Genomic DNA, 15,363 nt, shown 5'->3' on the forward strand with positions numbered 1-15,363 from the left:
ACACGCGGCCTTGCCCCCGCTGCCCAGCCTGCGCCCCTGGCCCACACACTCAGCAGCAGGAGCTGCTGGAGCCGGAGCAGGAGGGAGCCCTGTGGCCGTAACAGTCCCGTGTGAGCAAATGGAGGCCCTTGAAACGCTTTGAAAGGGCCACGTTTATGTCTATTTCATCACAGAATGGTTTGGATTGGAAGGGACCTTAAAGATCATCTGAAAGCATGGGCAAGGACACCTTCCACTAGACCAGATTGCTCCAAGCCCTGTCCAACCTGGACACTTTCAGGGATGGGCAGCCACAGCTTCGCTGAGCAAACTGCCAGTTATCCCTCAGTAAAGAATTTCTTCATAGTATCTGATCTAAATCTACCTTCCTTCAGCTTAAAGACATCCCTCCCTGTCCTGTCACTCTAGGCTCTTGACCAAAGTCCCTCTCAGCTCTCTTGCATCCCCTTTACGTCCTGGAAGGGGCTGTAAGATCTCCCTGGAGCCTTCTCCAGGTGAACACCCCCAGCTCTCCCAGCCTGTCTCCAGAGCAGAGGGGCTCCAACATCTCTGTGGCCTCCTCTGGATTCATTCCAGCAGGCTTTTCTTGTATAGGGGATGCCAGAGCTGCAGGCAGCTCTGCAGATGGGGTCTCCATGGGCAAGGACACCCTCCACTAGACCAGATTGCTCCAAGCCCTGTCCAACCTGGACACTTTCAGGGATGGGCAGCCACAGCTTCGCTGAGCAAACTGCCAGTTATCCCTCAGTAAAGAATTTCTTCATAGTATCTGATCTAAATCTACCTTCCTTCAGCTTAAAGACATCCCTCCCTGTCCTGTCACTCTAGGCTCTTGACCAAAGTCCCTCTCAGCTCTCTTGCATCCCCTTTACGTCCTGGAAGGGGCTGTAAGATCTCCCTGGAGCCTTCTCCAGGTGAACACCCCCAGCTCTCCCAGCCTGTCTCCAGAGCAGAGGGGCTCCAACATCTCTGTGGCCTCCTCTGGATTCATTCCAGCAGGCTTTTCTTGTATAGGGGATGCCAGAGCTGCAGGCAGCTCTGCAGATGGGGTCTCACCCCAGCAGAGCAGAGGGGCAGAATCCCCTCCCCTGTCCTGCCCATCCCTGCTGGGGATCAGCCCAGGGCACGTGGGGCTCTGGGCTGCCAGCATACATTACCAAAACACATCAAGCTTCACATTCACAAAGGATTCCATTTTAGTCCTTCTGTCACCTTTCAAGGTCTGCTTTTCCTCAGCATGTCTTCTCTCAGGTTTCTACTTAGACCAACAGACAGGGCTGCTAAGGCAGGAAACAGAAGCTGAAGCTCCAGCCTTTGGACAGGATTCTGCTGATGAATGTCCAGCAGTCCCACAGATGCCAGAGATGTTCTGCTCTGGGTTCCCTTGAGTATCTGAAGAGTATTTGCTAGAGGTAACTGAAAACTAAATGCATGCTTGCTAATTTTCTTGCCTCTTTCTTTAAAACTGGTCACTCCCTGGAAAGGATGGTGGCTGCTCTTAAGCACCCTTACTTTGTCATGAAGCTGGTGCAGGCTTATCACACGGCTGTGCAGACACTGTGGGAGCATTTAGGCACCTGGGGAGGCAGAGGTTGCACAGGAAGATTTAGGTGTAATTTAGACTATTCTCAGGGAGACAGGAAGCAAATTGAGGCTGTAGAAGGTCTGCAAGATGCACTCCAGGTGCCCAGTAGAAATGTGGGCAGGTAGCAGCTCAGCAGCACACACTGACAATTGCAGAGCTGAGAAGCAACTGGGGCAGAATGGAACCAACCCTGAAACCTTGTTCAGTAGTTATATATGAAATCCAGCTAGAAGACCTGCAGAGATAACTAATAACACTGATGGGGAGAAAAGGAAGTAACAGGCAATTGCTATCTTCACCTAGGTGTTTTTAAGTATTTCATGCTTCCATAGCAACTGACATTTCCTTCATCTTCACACTTTAATCTCATTTTGTTTGCATTTACCCAAATTTCTAAAATAGCCAGAAAATTAATTTTTGCATATAATTATTACCTAATGGATGAGACAAATGATTTTCTTAAAGCACACTTAACATGTTTTCCATAGCTTTACACTAGCCAACAGCTCATTCAAAACTTGATACACTATTTATTCTTCTGAATTGACAGATTCAAGTTAATGCTTTTATTTTTGAGGGCCTTTTATTAAATACAGTTCACATGACAAATATAGGCTCTCCAGATTTGTAAAACTGTCTCCTAAATCCAGATCTATAGCTTAGCTCCATATTTGCTGGGGTATAAACACAATTAGAATAAGGCATACAAAGGGCTTTCAGCAACATCTTGTTTCACCCAAGACATTATTGTGCCCATCATCTTATAAGGCATTTTCCCTATGATCAGAAAAACAAATGTAAGCTAACAATAAAATATATGAGAGTATTCTGACACGTGAAACAATGACAATTTGCTTTGATGACTTCTCTCTTTGTACAGAGCTGAGCAGAACTTTTTAATTTACTACAGAGATAGAAAATCTGATTTTTATACGGAGTTTGTATACTCACGCTGGTTAAAACATTTGTATGCACATGCAAACTTATATCTTACTTTTATTTTTACTTCAACAAAAGTAAATATAATCCTATTTTTCATCAGAAAAGTCTGAGATAATCAATGCTGAAGCCATTTCCAGGTTTACCCATTTTTTTCTCCAGTAACTGATGTGGGCAAACTTTCCTGGGCTTTTTATATGTAAGAATTTTTATATAGAAGAACAATGATGAAGAATAAGTTCAGCTGCTATTTCAGCTGGATTCATATTGATGAAAAACCCTCAATGGAATGGAGGATAAGCCCCCTCAGAATGAAAGCGTGGCTTTAATACGCTGGCTGAGCAACTGGACACTTCCATATACACAAGAAATCTAGGCAAAGTACAACAGAAATGGAGGAACTGAGACATGGAAAAAGGGAGAACAAGAGAGAATCAGCAATTTTCTCAAATATGTGGGTCCCATTCTGATTCTCTGTAACATCCTTCCACACCCCCAGCAGCCCTGGGGCAATAGGAGCAGCCTAATCCCACTATAATGCTACTAAATAATAATGCTCATTTTCAAGGAAGACATGGTACATATCCTCAGCTATAATTCATCCTTCTTCCCACACCTCAGAGAAAGAAGGTTTTATTAAGCAGCATTTTTCATTCTGACAGACATGAATGCAGGAGAGAAGCCTGCAGCTGCATTCAGCTTTTTAAAACACACTGGCAAGCACAAGTATCATTATACAGGAAATCAAGTCACCCAAAGCCTCTTCACTGTGAAGAGGGTGAGACTGGAAAGGTTCACAAAACACTGAGAATAGAAAAAGGATCAAAAGCAATGTTCAAGGCATACACAAAGTGAAGAAAAAGGTGCTTTGAAGTCTACACTTGTTTTCCTCCCTTTATAAGTCTATACTATGATATGGAAATAAAAGTCAGTGTGGTGGGTGGGGGGGAAGGTCTTCACCCAGCACTTTTTCTAAATTAAGTTCCACAGTTTTGTTTTGGTTAAAAATAAGTCATTTATAATTTAACACCTGTTTCAGGATACTCAGATCTGTGGTGCTGTTAACAGCGCACTTAATTTGCATTATCCATTTAAAAAAAAAATTAAAAAGCAGCTCTGAACTTTGCTTCTGAGATGGAAGCACTGTCTCTGAACCAGCAATCATTGCTGTCACTCTTGCTTTGCATCTTTCAAGGCCTGAAGTCTTTCTAAAAGGGGTGGGTGGGAGTAATGCCACATTGAAAAAATCCAGTCAGAAACAGGGAATCCTAAATTATCTTTGTTCAGCTTGATCAAAGCAGAATATAGGTCTTTAGCCTTCCCAAGTTCCTTGGCAAATGCATCTGCTTGAAACTCAAATCGTCGGCTTAATACTGTCAAACAAAATGAGAGAACCTGTGGAGAGAAATGTATTAAAAATTATTTTAAAATTCAGCTGTCTGCAAATTCCTTCAGTGCCAGTAAATACCACCACATCTAGCTTCCCACATGCCACACATGGCTGTGGCTGCAGACTGATCTCACTAAGCTTTATCCAAGCCACACCTGAAACTGGGAGTGCTGCCCAACATGCAGCACTAAGCCTGATTATCAAAATGAGACACCCAACACAGCCCCTAGAAAGTCAAACTTCCCCTGACAAAACAGAATCATTATTTAAATAGGATGATACTTCAGAGTTTATGTCTTGAAAACAATTTACCTCATTGTAAGGTGAAAAAATGAACTGGAAAATAATCATCAAGCCTATCAGGGTAGGCTGGGTGTCATAGAAACCAAATGCAGCAAAGAGTTCTTTCTGACCAATTAGCACAGCAAACAAGAAGAAGCAAAGAAAGGAATTCATCTGGAGAAAAGAAAAAATATTCTTGATTAAGATAAGTCATTACATAACATCACATTATAGATTTGCACATGGATGCCACTATAAAAAAAAACCAAAAACAAGTAGATTACTTTTGAACTAATACACAGAGAGGAACAAACAGTTGGTTTTTACCTGCTTTCTGAAAATACAGCAGTAGAAGCAGCACTATTTTCTGCCAGTGAGCAAAAAACAAATAATGAAGGGAGATGAAGCAAGCAGAGAAGAGAGGAGGGAGTACAGGACAGAACCCATCTCCTTGGAATTAAGTGTAGGATCTGAGAAGTTTAAAACCAAACAAAATGTGTCTGTGCTGTGGTGTACTTCTGTTCCTGGAAACAATCTGTGCTTCCATCCAAGCTGTGCAGCGTTCTGTACAAACACTGCTTGCCTGGCTTTTCAGAGCCAAGAGGCAGGACCATGCCTTACCAAGTTTTCTAGAGGGGGTGATTAGCTATCCAAGTGGTTTTTTGGTCTTTTTAGAGTAACATAGAAAGTGCCAGAATATTGCTTGTTATTGAAACACACAGAACAGAAAAGAAGGATGGCTGTGATCCAGAGCAACTTCCTGTCACACAGTGTAAGTGTACTAGGTGAATGTACACTAACAAATCTGGAAGAGGGCATTTGGAAACAGCTATAATTACAGATGCTCCAGGAAAAAAAAAAAAAAAAAAAAAAAAAAAAAAAAAAAAAAAAAAAAAAAAAAAAAAAAAAAACCAAAACAAAAAAAAAGCCAGTTTAAAATAACTTACCTGGCTGATGATTATATTTTTGACAGTATGACCTAGTTTCCAGTGACCCAATTCATGACCAAGTACAGCCAAAACTTCTTCATTTTTACATCCTTGTTTCTTATTCTGAGGGAATAGCAAAGCAGAAGTATTATCAGGTATGTCTGGACACAACCAAATAAATTTCTTACTAATTTGGTTTTTTTCTTGATCACTTAAGTGTCCCTAGATCAGGCCATTCCCTTGTAATACCAGAAACACACATATAATTTCTTGCTGAGCCTTTTTCATGAAGATACTTACAGAAATATAACCTTATAATGTTAAGAAGATTTCTACTACAAGGTGGTGTTCTCTTATTTCTATGTATGCAGACATGCTGATGCAAACCTGAAAGAACACTGGAAGATTTGCCTTCCAAACACTCTCCTATCCCTTCTCATTCTGTTTCTTTACTCAAGCAAAGCATGACACTGGAAACAGGTATTCAGAGCTGCACACTTTCAGAGGAGAATTGAGAGCAAAGCCCTGTTCCTACTTTCCTTCAACATTCAATATGTAGCCTTCCTCCCAGGCAGTACTGTTCCTTTTAAAAGGAACTGTCCTCTTCAAAAAGCCCTATGACACACCTTAAAGCTATAATTAGGAAGGACACCTGCACCTTCAAAGTTCCATTAGCAAGTCAGAAGCAAACACAAAGGCTGAAGAACCTGTTGAAATGGAACACACTCTCATTATGGCTAGATCAGGTGAGCTCAACATCCCCTCCTCTCACCACTCACTTCTGCAGAACTTGCCAAACAAAGCCCTGGGCACCACTAACATGGTGTCAAGGAACAGCAGCTGGACTGAACAACAATCTAGACATTGGCCTAACCTTAGACTGCACAAGGCCTTTTGTTTTTCTCAGAATAACACCTTCAGGTTATTCAGAGAGTATTCTATTCGCTTTAGTCATTTCCATACTCTTCTGAGGCCACAAGCTGTTCCAGCAGACTCAAGATGTGCAGCTGCACATCAAAGGACAGGCCAGTGCCAGGCCAGCATTACGTTCTTGACCAGAGCATGGGAGGATGCACATGTACAATGTCTGTCCCCCTGCACTGAAATCTCTGCATGCAGTAAAAGGCACACAAATGACACACTAAGAATTAAAAGTATTTCCTTCAAAGGGAACCTTTGGTATGGCAGTCCCAAGAGAAGATGAGCTAAAGCCCTGAACAGCTCCCTTATTCAAAGAATTATAGGGAAGGTCTAGTTTTTACATGCAGGGAACTAATGTTTTGCTAAAGCCCATGTGGATTTTTACAGTCTCTGCTGCTATCTGCACAACTCACACAGCCCCAGAAATTCCAATCAGCAAACGAGGCATACTTTGGTGTTGAAATCATTAGGGTTTGGGTTTTAGCAACTTACTCAAGATCTTTAAAATACATTAGGAAAAACAAGGGAATATCTCACCAAGAAGTCAATATAAACAACACAATGAAAGACAAACTCACTTTGGTTTTAGACTTTGCTTCTTCATTTTCACCATCTTCTCCTTCTGCTGGTTCTTTGTTCAAAGCAGAATAGTCTTCCAGGAGCGTGTCAAAGAGTACTATCCGCTTATTCTTGAAGAATCCATAGAAATAAGCATTGCTGTGGGAAGAACGCTTAGAACCTGACGGGGAAAATTTAAACACCATGATCTGAATAATCCCATGCACTGAAGCCTGCACAGTACGACACATCAGATTTTTCCACAGGAATTCTCAAAGTCCCCAAATGAACTGTAGACAAACTGAAGCAGATCTGTTTGGAAGCTGAAGCATATTCTAATATCTAAGTAATGATGTCTCTAATAGAGAAATGTAGTGTGCAATCACTAAAAGCACTAAAACCATAAAAGCAGTCGTGAACATCTAATGTCCAAGAAGAAAAGCTAATCCTATTGCAATTTCAGATTTAGAGTGGAAAGAGCATTCTGAATTGACACTGCTCCAGGCAAAGAACCTGTGCCAAATTATGTAGAATTTTTTCAAATGTGCCAGCAAAGGTGAATGGAAACAGTAATTCCCTTTGTTTCATAGTTCTAAAATTATAATCTTGACTACTTTTGTGCTTCCACTCCTGGCCAAGCTGTGTATTTCCATTCCACAGACCCAGGAAAATACTTCCAACCAGAAGATGAGTTCAGGCTGTGCATTGAGCTTCAGGAAAAAGACCAGGAAAATGCTACAGACATTGGCAAGCATTGCAGTATCTGCGCAATGCAGTCAACTGCCCTACTACAGCATTCACAATCAATGCTAAAACCCCACAAATTTACAACTACAAAACCTTTTTATTTAAAAAAAAATAACAAAACCTCACCTTCAACTACATACACCTTAGTCAATGGGAAGTCAATGCTCTTTGCCATTGTTTCAATTTGCTGCTTGAGCTCTCCCTCCGGAAGCGGAATGAATTTATCAAACAAAGGTGCAATATAGTCTGCATAGATTGTAACAAGCACCTGCAAACACATGCAGATATTAAGAACAGGGCATGCAAACCTGTTTAGCACTAAAGGTGGAGCAAAAAGTTCAAAAAGAGGGCACAATTTCAGAAAAAACCACTTGATAAAGCAGAGTCCTGTGTGAAGTGGGATCTATAGGCAGGCTCTCTATGGGTTGCCTTGCCTGGTGGCCAGTCCACAGTTCAGCAAACTGTGCACAAACCACCTACACACCTGAGCAGAACTGGTGTGAACAGTGCAGAAGACAAGGCCTCTGGGAGTAGGGGGCTCAGTGAAAGGCTGTCACTTCCACCAATCTTAGAAAGCTCTGAAGTGTTTCATACTCAGCTGAAGAGATGAAGGAACCAAGAGACAGAAAAAGTGGGACTAATTCCTGGTAACTTGCAAAACAGCTGTCTAAAAAGAGGCAAGAGATTTCATGTCCCCTGTTTTCTTTCTGTCTCCCAACTGTCTGCAGGACTGAGGCAGTTGTCTGCCTGATGCCTCTGGCTCCACAATGACTAATAGCCTTGACCTAAAAACATCACTACAGTGCACCTGCATCTCTTCAAACTGGCATCAGCTGCAGCCCAGTTGAGAAAGCCAGAACTAGCATAATGATGGAAAGGCAAGCTGAACTCCCTTTCCTCACACCACAAAATTATTTTTATTTATTTGTTTTATAAGTTTAAATTCTGGTTAGCGAAAAAGGAACAGGACATGAGAGGCAAACAGACATCAACATTAAATTCAAAACTATCTTGATACATTTTATTTCACTGAAAACAAGTACTTGGACTTTTGACAGTGTGTGCACTGCTGAAAAAGTCCAATGAAATTGAAAATCAGAAAAACTGACTTTTGCAAAGGCACAACAAGTGAGGGCATCGATATGAAACACCACTAAAGTAAGTTTTGTTACTGTAATTTTTAGGGACTTAAACCTTTGCAGAAGGTGTAGGAGGTTATTTCATAGAGTATAAATCACCTTTTCAGTCCAGACTACTGTTTCAGACCATACAGCATGTGGGTTTCAGAATTTTCAGGTTTTATCTCAGATCTTTGTGTAATGCCTTGGTATCAGCAGGCATAACAAACTAGTAGGAGGATGCAACTCTGATTACAGAGTTATGGAACTGGAATTTTTCCCAAAACCATATTCTAAAGGGTAAATCTAATACTTGTTAGGATGATTTTGCATGTCAAAGGCTGTTCAAACACATTAAGGCCTGAAACCCTGAGAAGTTGCAGTGAGGTGGCAACACACCATTGTTTAAGCATGCACTTAACCCTCAGGGGCGGAGGGGGCTCAGAGGAGAAGAGTGAGCCAGGAAAATGTTCTTTCAATACAGCAGTTTGCAGCTCTGCCAAGATGTTTTATTTTCTAGTTTTTGTAGTATAAAAGACAGACCAACCCCTGTTATATTGGGTTCTAAATTATCTGTAGAACCTCAGGACAAAATCTATGTGGACAGCTCAACGGGAAGGCACAGGCAGAGCAAAAATAAAATACTAGTTTGTGATAGGAAAGTGAGAGAGAGGAATGTGGCTCCAGCTACATATGTTCTGGTTCTAACCTCTACATTCAGGAGAATGGAAAACAGATCACCACATAGTGCTGTATTTCCAGTACCTATTCTAAAGCTTTATCACTGCTTCTCTTTCAATTGATTAAGATACTCCAATATTAAATAGATTAGCTATCTATGACATTAACGTGGACAACTAATATGAGCCATTATTCCTAAACAAGTACATTGAGAGCAAGACACTCTGTTAAAGTTTGTAGACATTAAAATTCACAGGAGATTTAGATTTTTCTTCATTTCCTGTCAGTTGCATTCAGCATGCTGAGCCATGCCAGTAAGCTGGAGTCTGGAAGAAACCCAAATATCCTCTCATACTCACCAAGGAAACAACTAACGTGAAGAGCCAGGCATAGATAAAAAAGTAGTCTCCCCCTATTTTAATAATGTAAAGCAGAAGGGATGTCACTGGCAACAGAATACACTGAGTCACAACAAACTTCTTGATAGCATCCTTAAAAAAAAATCCCAGCGTCTGCAAAGAAAGGATAAATGGGATCAGTGACGTCAATGTAAATATTAATATGCCACTCTGGTTAGTGAACTGATCCCTTCAGGTAAGACAAAGGGCAAAACAGCAATGCCAGTGTCATAAGAAAATCAGAGTAAGTCAAAAAGGAGCTCTCCTAGTAGCTCCTTACATTTACATAGACTCAAGCCCATGCACATGCACTCTTCCTTAGTAAGTCCTGACCCAAACCATTATTTTGGGTTGCACATTCATTAAAGGACAGTCTATCTAACAATCTGAACCAATTTGGTCAGCACAAGTGCTTTCTGCAATACCTGTTGATTGAAGCCATGTTTCTCTTCTATGACAAATGTATTATATAAACTCCATGGGAGACCAGTCACTGCACTGAAGAGTGTTGCAAGCAGCAGAAATACCAATGACTGCACAATCTAAAAAACAGAACAAAACAAAACCTGGCATCAAAACCACCTGATATTTACTGACCCATACTAACAAATATTCTGGGTGTTAAAAATGGCTTTTAGGTCAGTGGTTTAACTGAAACTGGTTAGAAGATGACACTAGATAAATTCACAGAATTAACTTGTTCATGATGACTAATTACTGCTCACTATAATAGCTTACTAAGGATATGGAACACAAATTTGGATACATGCCTCATCCACAGCACAAAGGTAACATAACCAGTAGACTCAAATTTCTTACCCTTTTAGTGTGCAGGTAGACCAATTCTAGGATTAGTAAAAAGAAAACGCCCAAATAAAGAGCTCCCAAAAACTCAGCTCACCACCTCATCTGACTCAAGCAGACACCAGACTTCGCTTTTAATACATAAGACTGTTTTAATTAGTAAGCTAATTTAAAAGCAAGCTAATTTACTGTTACCAGTTCTCAGAATCACAGAGTCATTGTGTGCACCAGAAAATATGTGTTATTTTTACTGTATTACAGGTTAGCTAAATCTCACTTTTAACTAAATACCAATTTAAAAATAATTATTGCAGTAGGGATCAAATACTTTCACAGGAATTTAAAGCCTACTTACCTCATATTCTGGTCCAAACCCAGCACGACCAGAGATCTGACCAGACAGTTTCCATAGAAAAGGAATTCCTCCACAGAGGAGAATCATCTTAAAAACAAAACCACATACCACAGAGGCCATATGAAACACACTGTCATCTTAGTGTACTAACATTTCAGCATGATAAGAACCTTTTAAGGGTGAATAAGACAAGTTTTATAATTAGCTTTTTGCCATCCCTCTAATCTTAACAGTGATAAAACAAGCCTGGAATATCTGGCATTAATTAATTTTTACTTTACAGAAGTAGAGAACAGGTAATTAATTTTTTTTCCTGTGAAATACTAGCATATTTGCAAGCCTATTTTCTGTACACTTTGCTGCTGTCCTGGTTCAGACATAAGGTATATCTCCAGAAGACCTTAAAGCTCGTGTGCCCTGGGGTTGTACAACCACACACACATATTCATACTGCAGCCTCTCCTCTTGAAGAGAAGCTGCCCTCCTCTCCTGGAGGTTCACCTGAGTTCCCTGCCCAGAGAAAACCCCAGTTTCACTTTCAGTACTGAGTTGCTACAGCCATGTAGAAGAAAGCTTCATGGTCTCCTCCTCCTTGTGCCTGCTCCCAGCGTCTCCTGACACACTGCTGCCAAGGAACAGGGAGTGAACATCTGGGGTACACCACCGTCAAAGAAATGCCCAAGCCAGAGCTACTGAGGCAAGTGCTCGCTGCAGCTCACAGCCAGGCCTGGCAGCACTTCTCACACAGCTCAACTTGTAAATATCTCATGGTTCTTTCTTAGCAAGTGATGCATCACTACATATAAAATCAGTTTTCAAGCAAGCAGCCTTCCAATATTGATGACACCAGGGTTTTATCTATTTCTTTATTTTGAAAAGGCTTACTCTTACAACCTAACACTTAGGGTGCATTTTCAGTGTCAGGAGGAGATGGAAAGGATGAAAGCAAGTGTGGTGGCTTTTTTAAAAGCTTAATGGAGAAATGAAAGCCACTTCAACTGCACCTTTTTTTTTTTCTCTTTTTACCTTCTACTTAAATTTTATCTAAAAATGAAAGTGGTTGCATTCCTCCAAACACAGGGAAAGGTCTGTATTTTAACAATTTAAAATAACTCTCTTGCTGCTTAATTATTTTGCAATGGAAACTACTATAAAACATAATTAAAATGTAAGCTAACACAGTAGTTGTGCAGTATGACTCAGCAATGCAGAAAGAAATTACATGCTTTCTGAATAATTACTTCTTTTTGTGTAGCAAATACAGCCACAAACAAAACCAGAATATAAATGTCAGTGTTTGCTGTATGACACCAGAATGCCAAGGGTGCAGCTGCATGGTACTGCACAGTTTGAGTACATGAAAAATATCACATGAAAGGTACTTACAGTGCCCTCAACCTCTGAATAGAGGCCTGACCAAAAGCTGAAAGTACTTTTGTCCAACTGATAGAGGCGAGATTTTTCAAATGTTTCTGAGTCCATGATCTGTCCCAGCTCCTGTGGTACATGTGTTGTTGTTCTATACACCCGCCTCTGAAAAATTGAAGACAAAACTTGAAGTCCACACCTAATATTTTAAAGGAGATAAATAAGATCTAAAAATAACACATAAAATGATCCCATGGGCCACCACAGAAAATTAAAAAGAAAAAACAACACACAATGGAATAATTATTCCTAAATTCCGGTTTTCTATCAAGTTCTAAATATAAAACTGAAGCATAATTATTATGTTGTAACCAGGAACTGAACTGTTGGCTTAACAACTTATTTAGAATAGTTCAAATACAGATCACACAAACTGATTTTTCCACAGGATGTTACTTACCGCACCATAGTTAACAGCTAAGCTAATTTTGAAACCAAACACCGGATCCTCCTGTACAAACCGTGTGACTTCACCAGAACACAGAGCTACGGAGAGGCTGCACAAACGAGGTGCTATTTCCTTTTCAGTAGAGAACTTGCCACTTGAAATTTTTTAAGACTAGAAGTCTTTTTCCTCAGCTATCTTGTTTCAGTATACTTACCCGTTCTTTAAGGAAAAGCTCCTACCCTTTGTCACTTCAAAACACATTCTCTCCTGTGCGGGCATCAGGCTGCAATCCCCGACCCCAGGGCTCAAACACCGCGGAGAGCGGCTGCTGCCAAACCTGCCAGGCGGGCAGGCTGGGGGTGGAGATGGGGCTGGCAGGCGACAGCCGGGCCCTGACCAAAGGGACACTCCGTCCTCTGTGTTGTGTTCTGCAATAAGAAGCAGGGATGTGCCTTCCAGGGTGGCCATCGCTCGGAGGCTGCCAGGCATCACCTGCTCGGGGAGATGCTGAAGCACGGCCTGTGCAGCGCTTCTTTCCTCTTTCCTCCACCGATTAAACTGTCGCTATTTCAACCCACGCGTTTCCTCATTTTTGCTCATACCGCTCTCTTTCAGCTGTCCCGGGGAGGAGGACCGAGCTGCTGGGGGCGCCGAGCCGCCGTGACCCTATCGCGCTCACCCCACTCGCGGCTGTGAGCGTTCCCACCATCCGCTACAGCGCACTCCGGCCGGCCCGGGACAGGGCCGAGCCCTCCACAGGCAGGTGACAGACCCCGCGTCCCCCGGCCCCGGCCACCCTCCACGTGAGACCGGGCCGGGCCCAGCACAGCCCCGGCCCACCACCGACCCTCCCCGCCAGAACCCCACCGACCTGCCGGTGCGCCAGGAAAGCCTCCCAGAGGTAGACGGCCCACGAGAAGAGCAGGACGGAGCAGAAGATGCGGCGCTCAGCCGGCAGCTCTGCCCACAGGTCGCCGGCCAGCGCCATGGCCGCTCCACCCGCCGCACGCTGCGGCGCCGCCTGGCGGCCGGAGGAACCGAGGGCGGGGCGACCGTGAGGGGCGGCCGTGAGGGGCGGCCGCCGGGCTGGGCTCCGTGAGGGGCGACCGCTGAGGGCTCCGGGCAGGGCTCCGTGAGGGGCTCCGGGCTGGGCTCCGTGAGGGGCGGCCGCGGCGAGCTCCGGGTAGGGCTCCGTGAGGGGCTCCGGGTAGGGCTCCGTGAGGGGCGGCCGCGGCGGGCTCCGGGCAGGGCTCCGTGAGGGGCGGCCGCTGAGGGCTCCCTGCTGGGCTCCGTGAGGGGCGGCCGCGGCGGGCTCCCTGCTGGCTCCGTGAGGGGCTCCGGGCTGGGCTCCGTGAGGGGCGGCCGCTGAGGGCTCCCTGCTGGGCTCCGTGGACGGTGCGGTGGGTTCGGGCTCAGCTCTGCCCGGCACGGCTCCGCCCGGCACGGCGCGGCCACCCCAGTGAAGTGCGTGTGGGGGCAGCATGGCGAGGATCTGGGCAGATGTTTAAGTTATATTTCTTCAGTATAAGTTACTTAGACCGCGCACAATAATGCATATAAAGCCTCGTTAGTACTTGTCCAAAATCTTTTAGAGAAACACTAAGAGAAGTACAAAAATTGACACTGACTGCTGCAGTACTTGCTGGTTTATTTCAAGGCGAAACGCGCACTCCAGATTTGGCCTCTGTAATGCTGGGCGAAGACAGCAGGGCGCTGCCGAAATCCGGAGCTCGCCAGCACTGAGGACAAGCACGCCGTGCAGAGCACAGGGACTGTGTAATCTGACAAAGGTGCAGTAAGGGGAGCGTTAACATTGAGCCACTTCTAGATATGGCATTTTAGTAATTTCTACCGGTCTGAAGTATGACAGAACATGCCTGTGGATTTTTAGTCATTAACTTCTAATAAAATAATGCCAACCTAATGTTCTCATTATCTATTAGTTATATTTTTTAAAACTATATAGAAGAATGACCCATCAAATATACTGAAGCCAGCTTTTACTGTAACCTAATATATCCCTGCAGAAGAACAGGGTAGATGAGGAAGTGCTGCTGGTTCTAACAAGAGCTCTGCTGGAAAGAGAGAAGTCAGTCTGGAATGTCTCTCATTGTAAAGGTATTTACAGGTTTTTACTGCCCAGGGGAACAGCAGGGCAGCCCACAGTATGTTTTTGTCCTATAAAATCCACACACTTCAAGACAACAATTTAAAAAATGGAAGCAACATTCCCTATGAACTGTGTTTTCTGAGGTATCTGTTCTTCACATTAAGAATTCTTTTTTTGGAAAGTCTATGCAATGGTGTTCCTCTACTGAAGAACAAAATGTTTCTCCCATATGCTTGAAAGCAAGAAGCTGGAAATGTTACATCATTTGTAAGGCAAATTCTGGTAGCACTTGGGAGGGAAAATGATGGCCTACCTCATGGTATGAAAACAGAAATAGACAGTAAAAACTCTTCAAACCTTTACCGTTTTGTGGCCTCCTTCTCCAACACCCATCTGTGCCAGGCAATTAGATTAGATAAAAAAGCCCAATAAGAAATTGGGATAAAGATGTAGATTCAAGCTGTACATTTTTGATGCTGTGACACCTATTACCTCATGGAGATATTAGAGCATTTTGTAGGTGATGGAGTTCAAAGATTGAAACACACTGACAGTCTCTGAAATGGCAAAGATACAATTTTTGTAATGAGGAAGAAGCTGACCAGTGCTGTACTGGTATCTTTGAGCTGAAATATGAACACTCCGTGAGCTCACATTACTAAAAGTCCTGGCAGTGCATGGAGAGTCACATCGCCACAGGAAAATGCCTCCAAGCTGCTTTTATACAGCC

At 43.1% G+C, this 15,363-nt stretch overlaps 1 protein-coding gene across 2 annotated transcripts; it reads right to left on the reverse strand.

Annotated features, from left to right (window-relative positions):
* Positions 1-3,116: 3,116 nt before the first annotated feature.
* ZMPSTE24 (zinc metallopeptidase STE24) lies at positions 3,117-13,556 on the reverse strand. 2 transcript variants are annotated; one of them, XM_041479396.1, is made up of 10 exons: positions 13,395-13,556; positions 12,094-12,240; positions 10,708-10,794; positions 9,974-10,090; positions 9,510-9,662; positions 7,478-7,619; positions 6,625-6,785; positions 5,144-5,248; positions 4,227-4,370; positions 3,117-3,919 (listed from the first exon to the last, which is right to left on the reverse strand). In XM_041479396.1, exons 1-10 carry the CDS (start codon positions 13,509-13,511, stop codon positions 3,695-3,697), a joined length of 1,398 nt encoding a protein of 465 aa, XP_041335330.1. In that variant the 5' UTR covers positions 13,512-13,556; the 3' UTR covers positions 3,117-3,694. The 2 variants fall into 2 exon arrangements, with proteins under 2 accessions (XP_041335330.1, XP_041335331.1); XM_041479397.1 differs by lacking the exon at positions 13,395-13,556 and adding an exon at positions 12,738-13,385.
* Positions 13,557-15,363: the final 1,807 nt, after the last annotated feature.

Source organism: Pyrgilauda ruficollis, unplaced genomic scaffold, assembly GCF_017590135.1.
Source record: "Pyrgilauda ruficollis isolate IOZ18807 unplaced genomic scaffold, ASM1759013v1 scaffold48, whole genome shotgun sequence".
NCBI lineage: Eukaryota > Metazoa > Chordata > Aves > Passeriformes > Passeridae > Pyrgilauda > Pyrgilauda ruficollis.

Coding starts and splice junctions, on each gene's coding strand:
- ZMPSTE24 (XM_041479396.1), bottom strand. CDS start 13,511: ATGGCGCTGGCCGGCGACCTGTGGGCAGAGCTGCCGGCTGAGCGCCGC. Junction 9,663..9,973: donor AACATGGCTTCAATCAACAG/GTATTGCAGAAA, acceptor CTTTCTTTGCAG/ACGCTGGGATTTTTTTTTAA. Junction 4,371..5,143: donor AAAATATAATCATCAGCCAG/GTAAGTTATTTT, acceptor TCTTTTCTCCAG/ATGAATTCCTTTCTTTGCTT.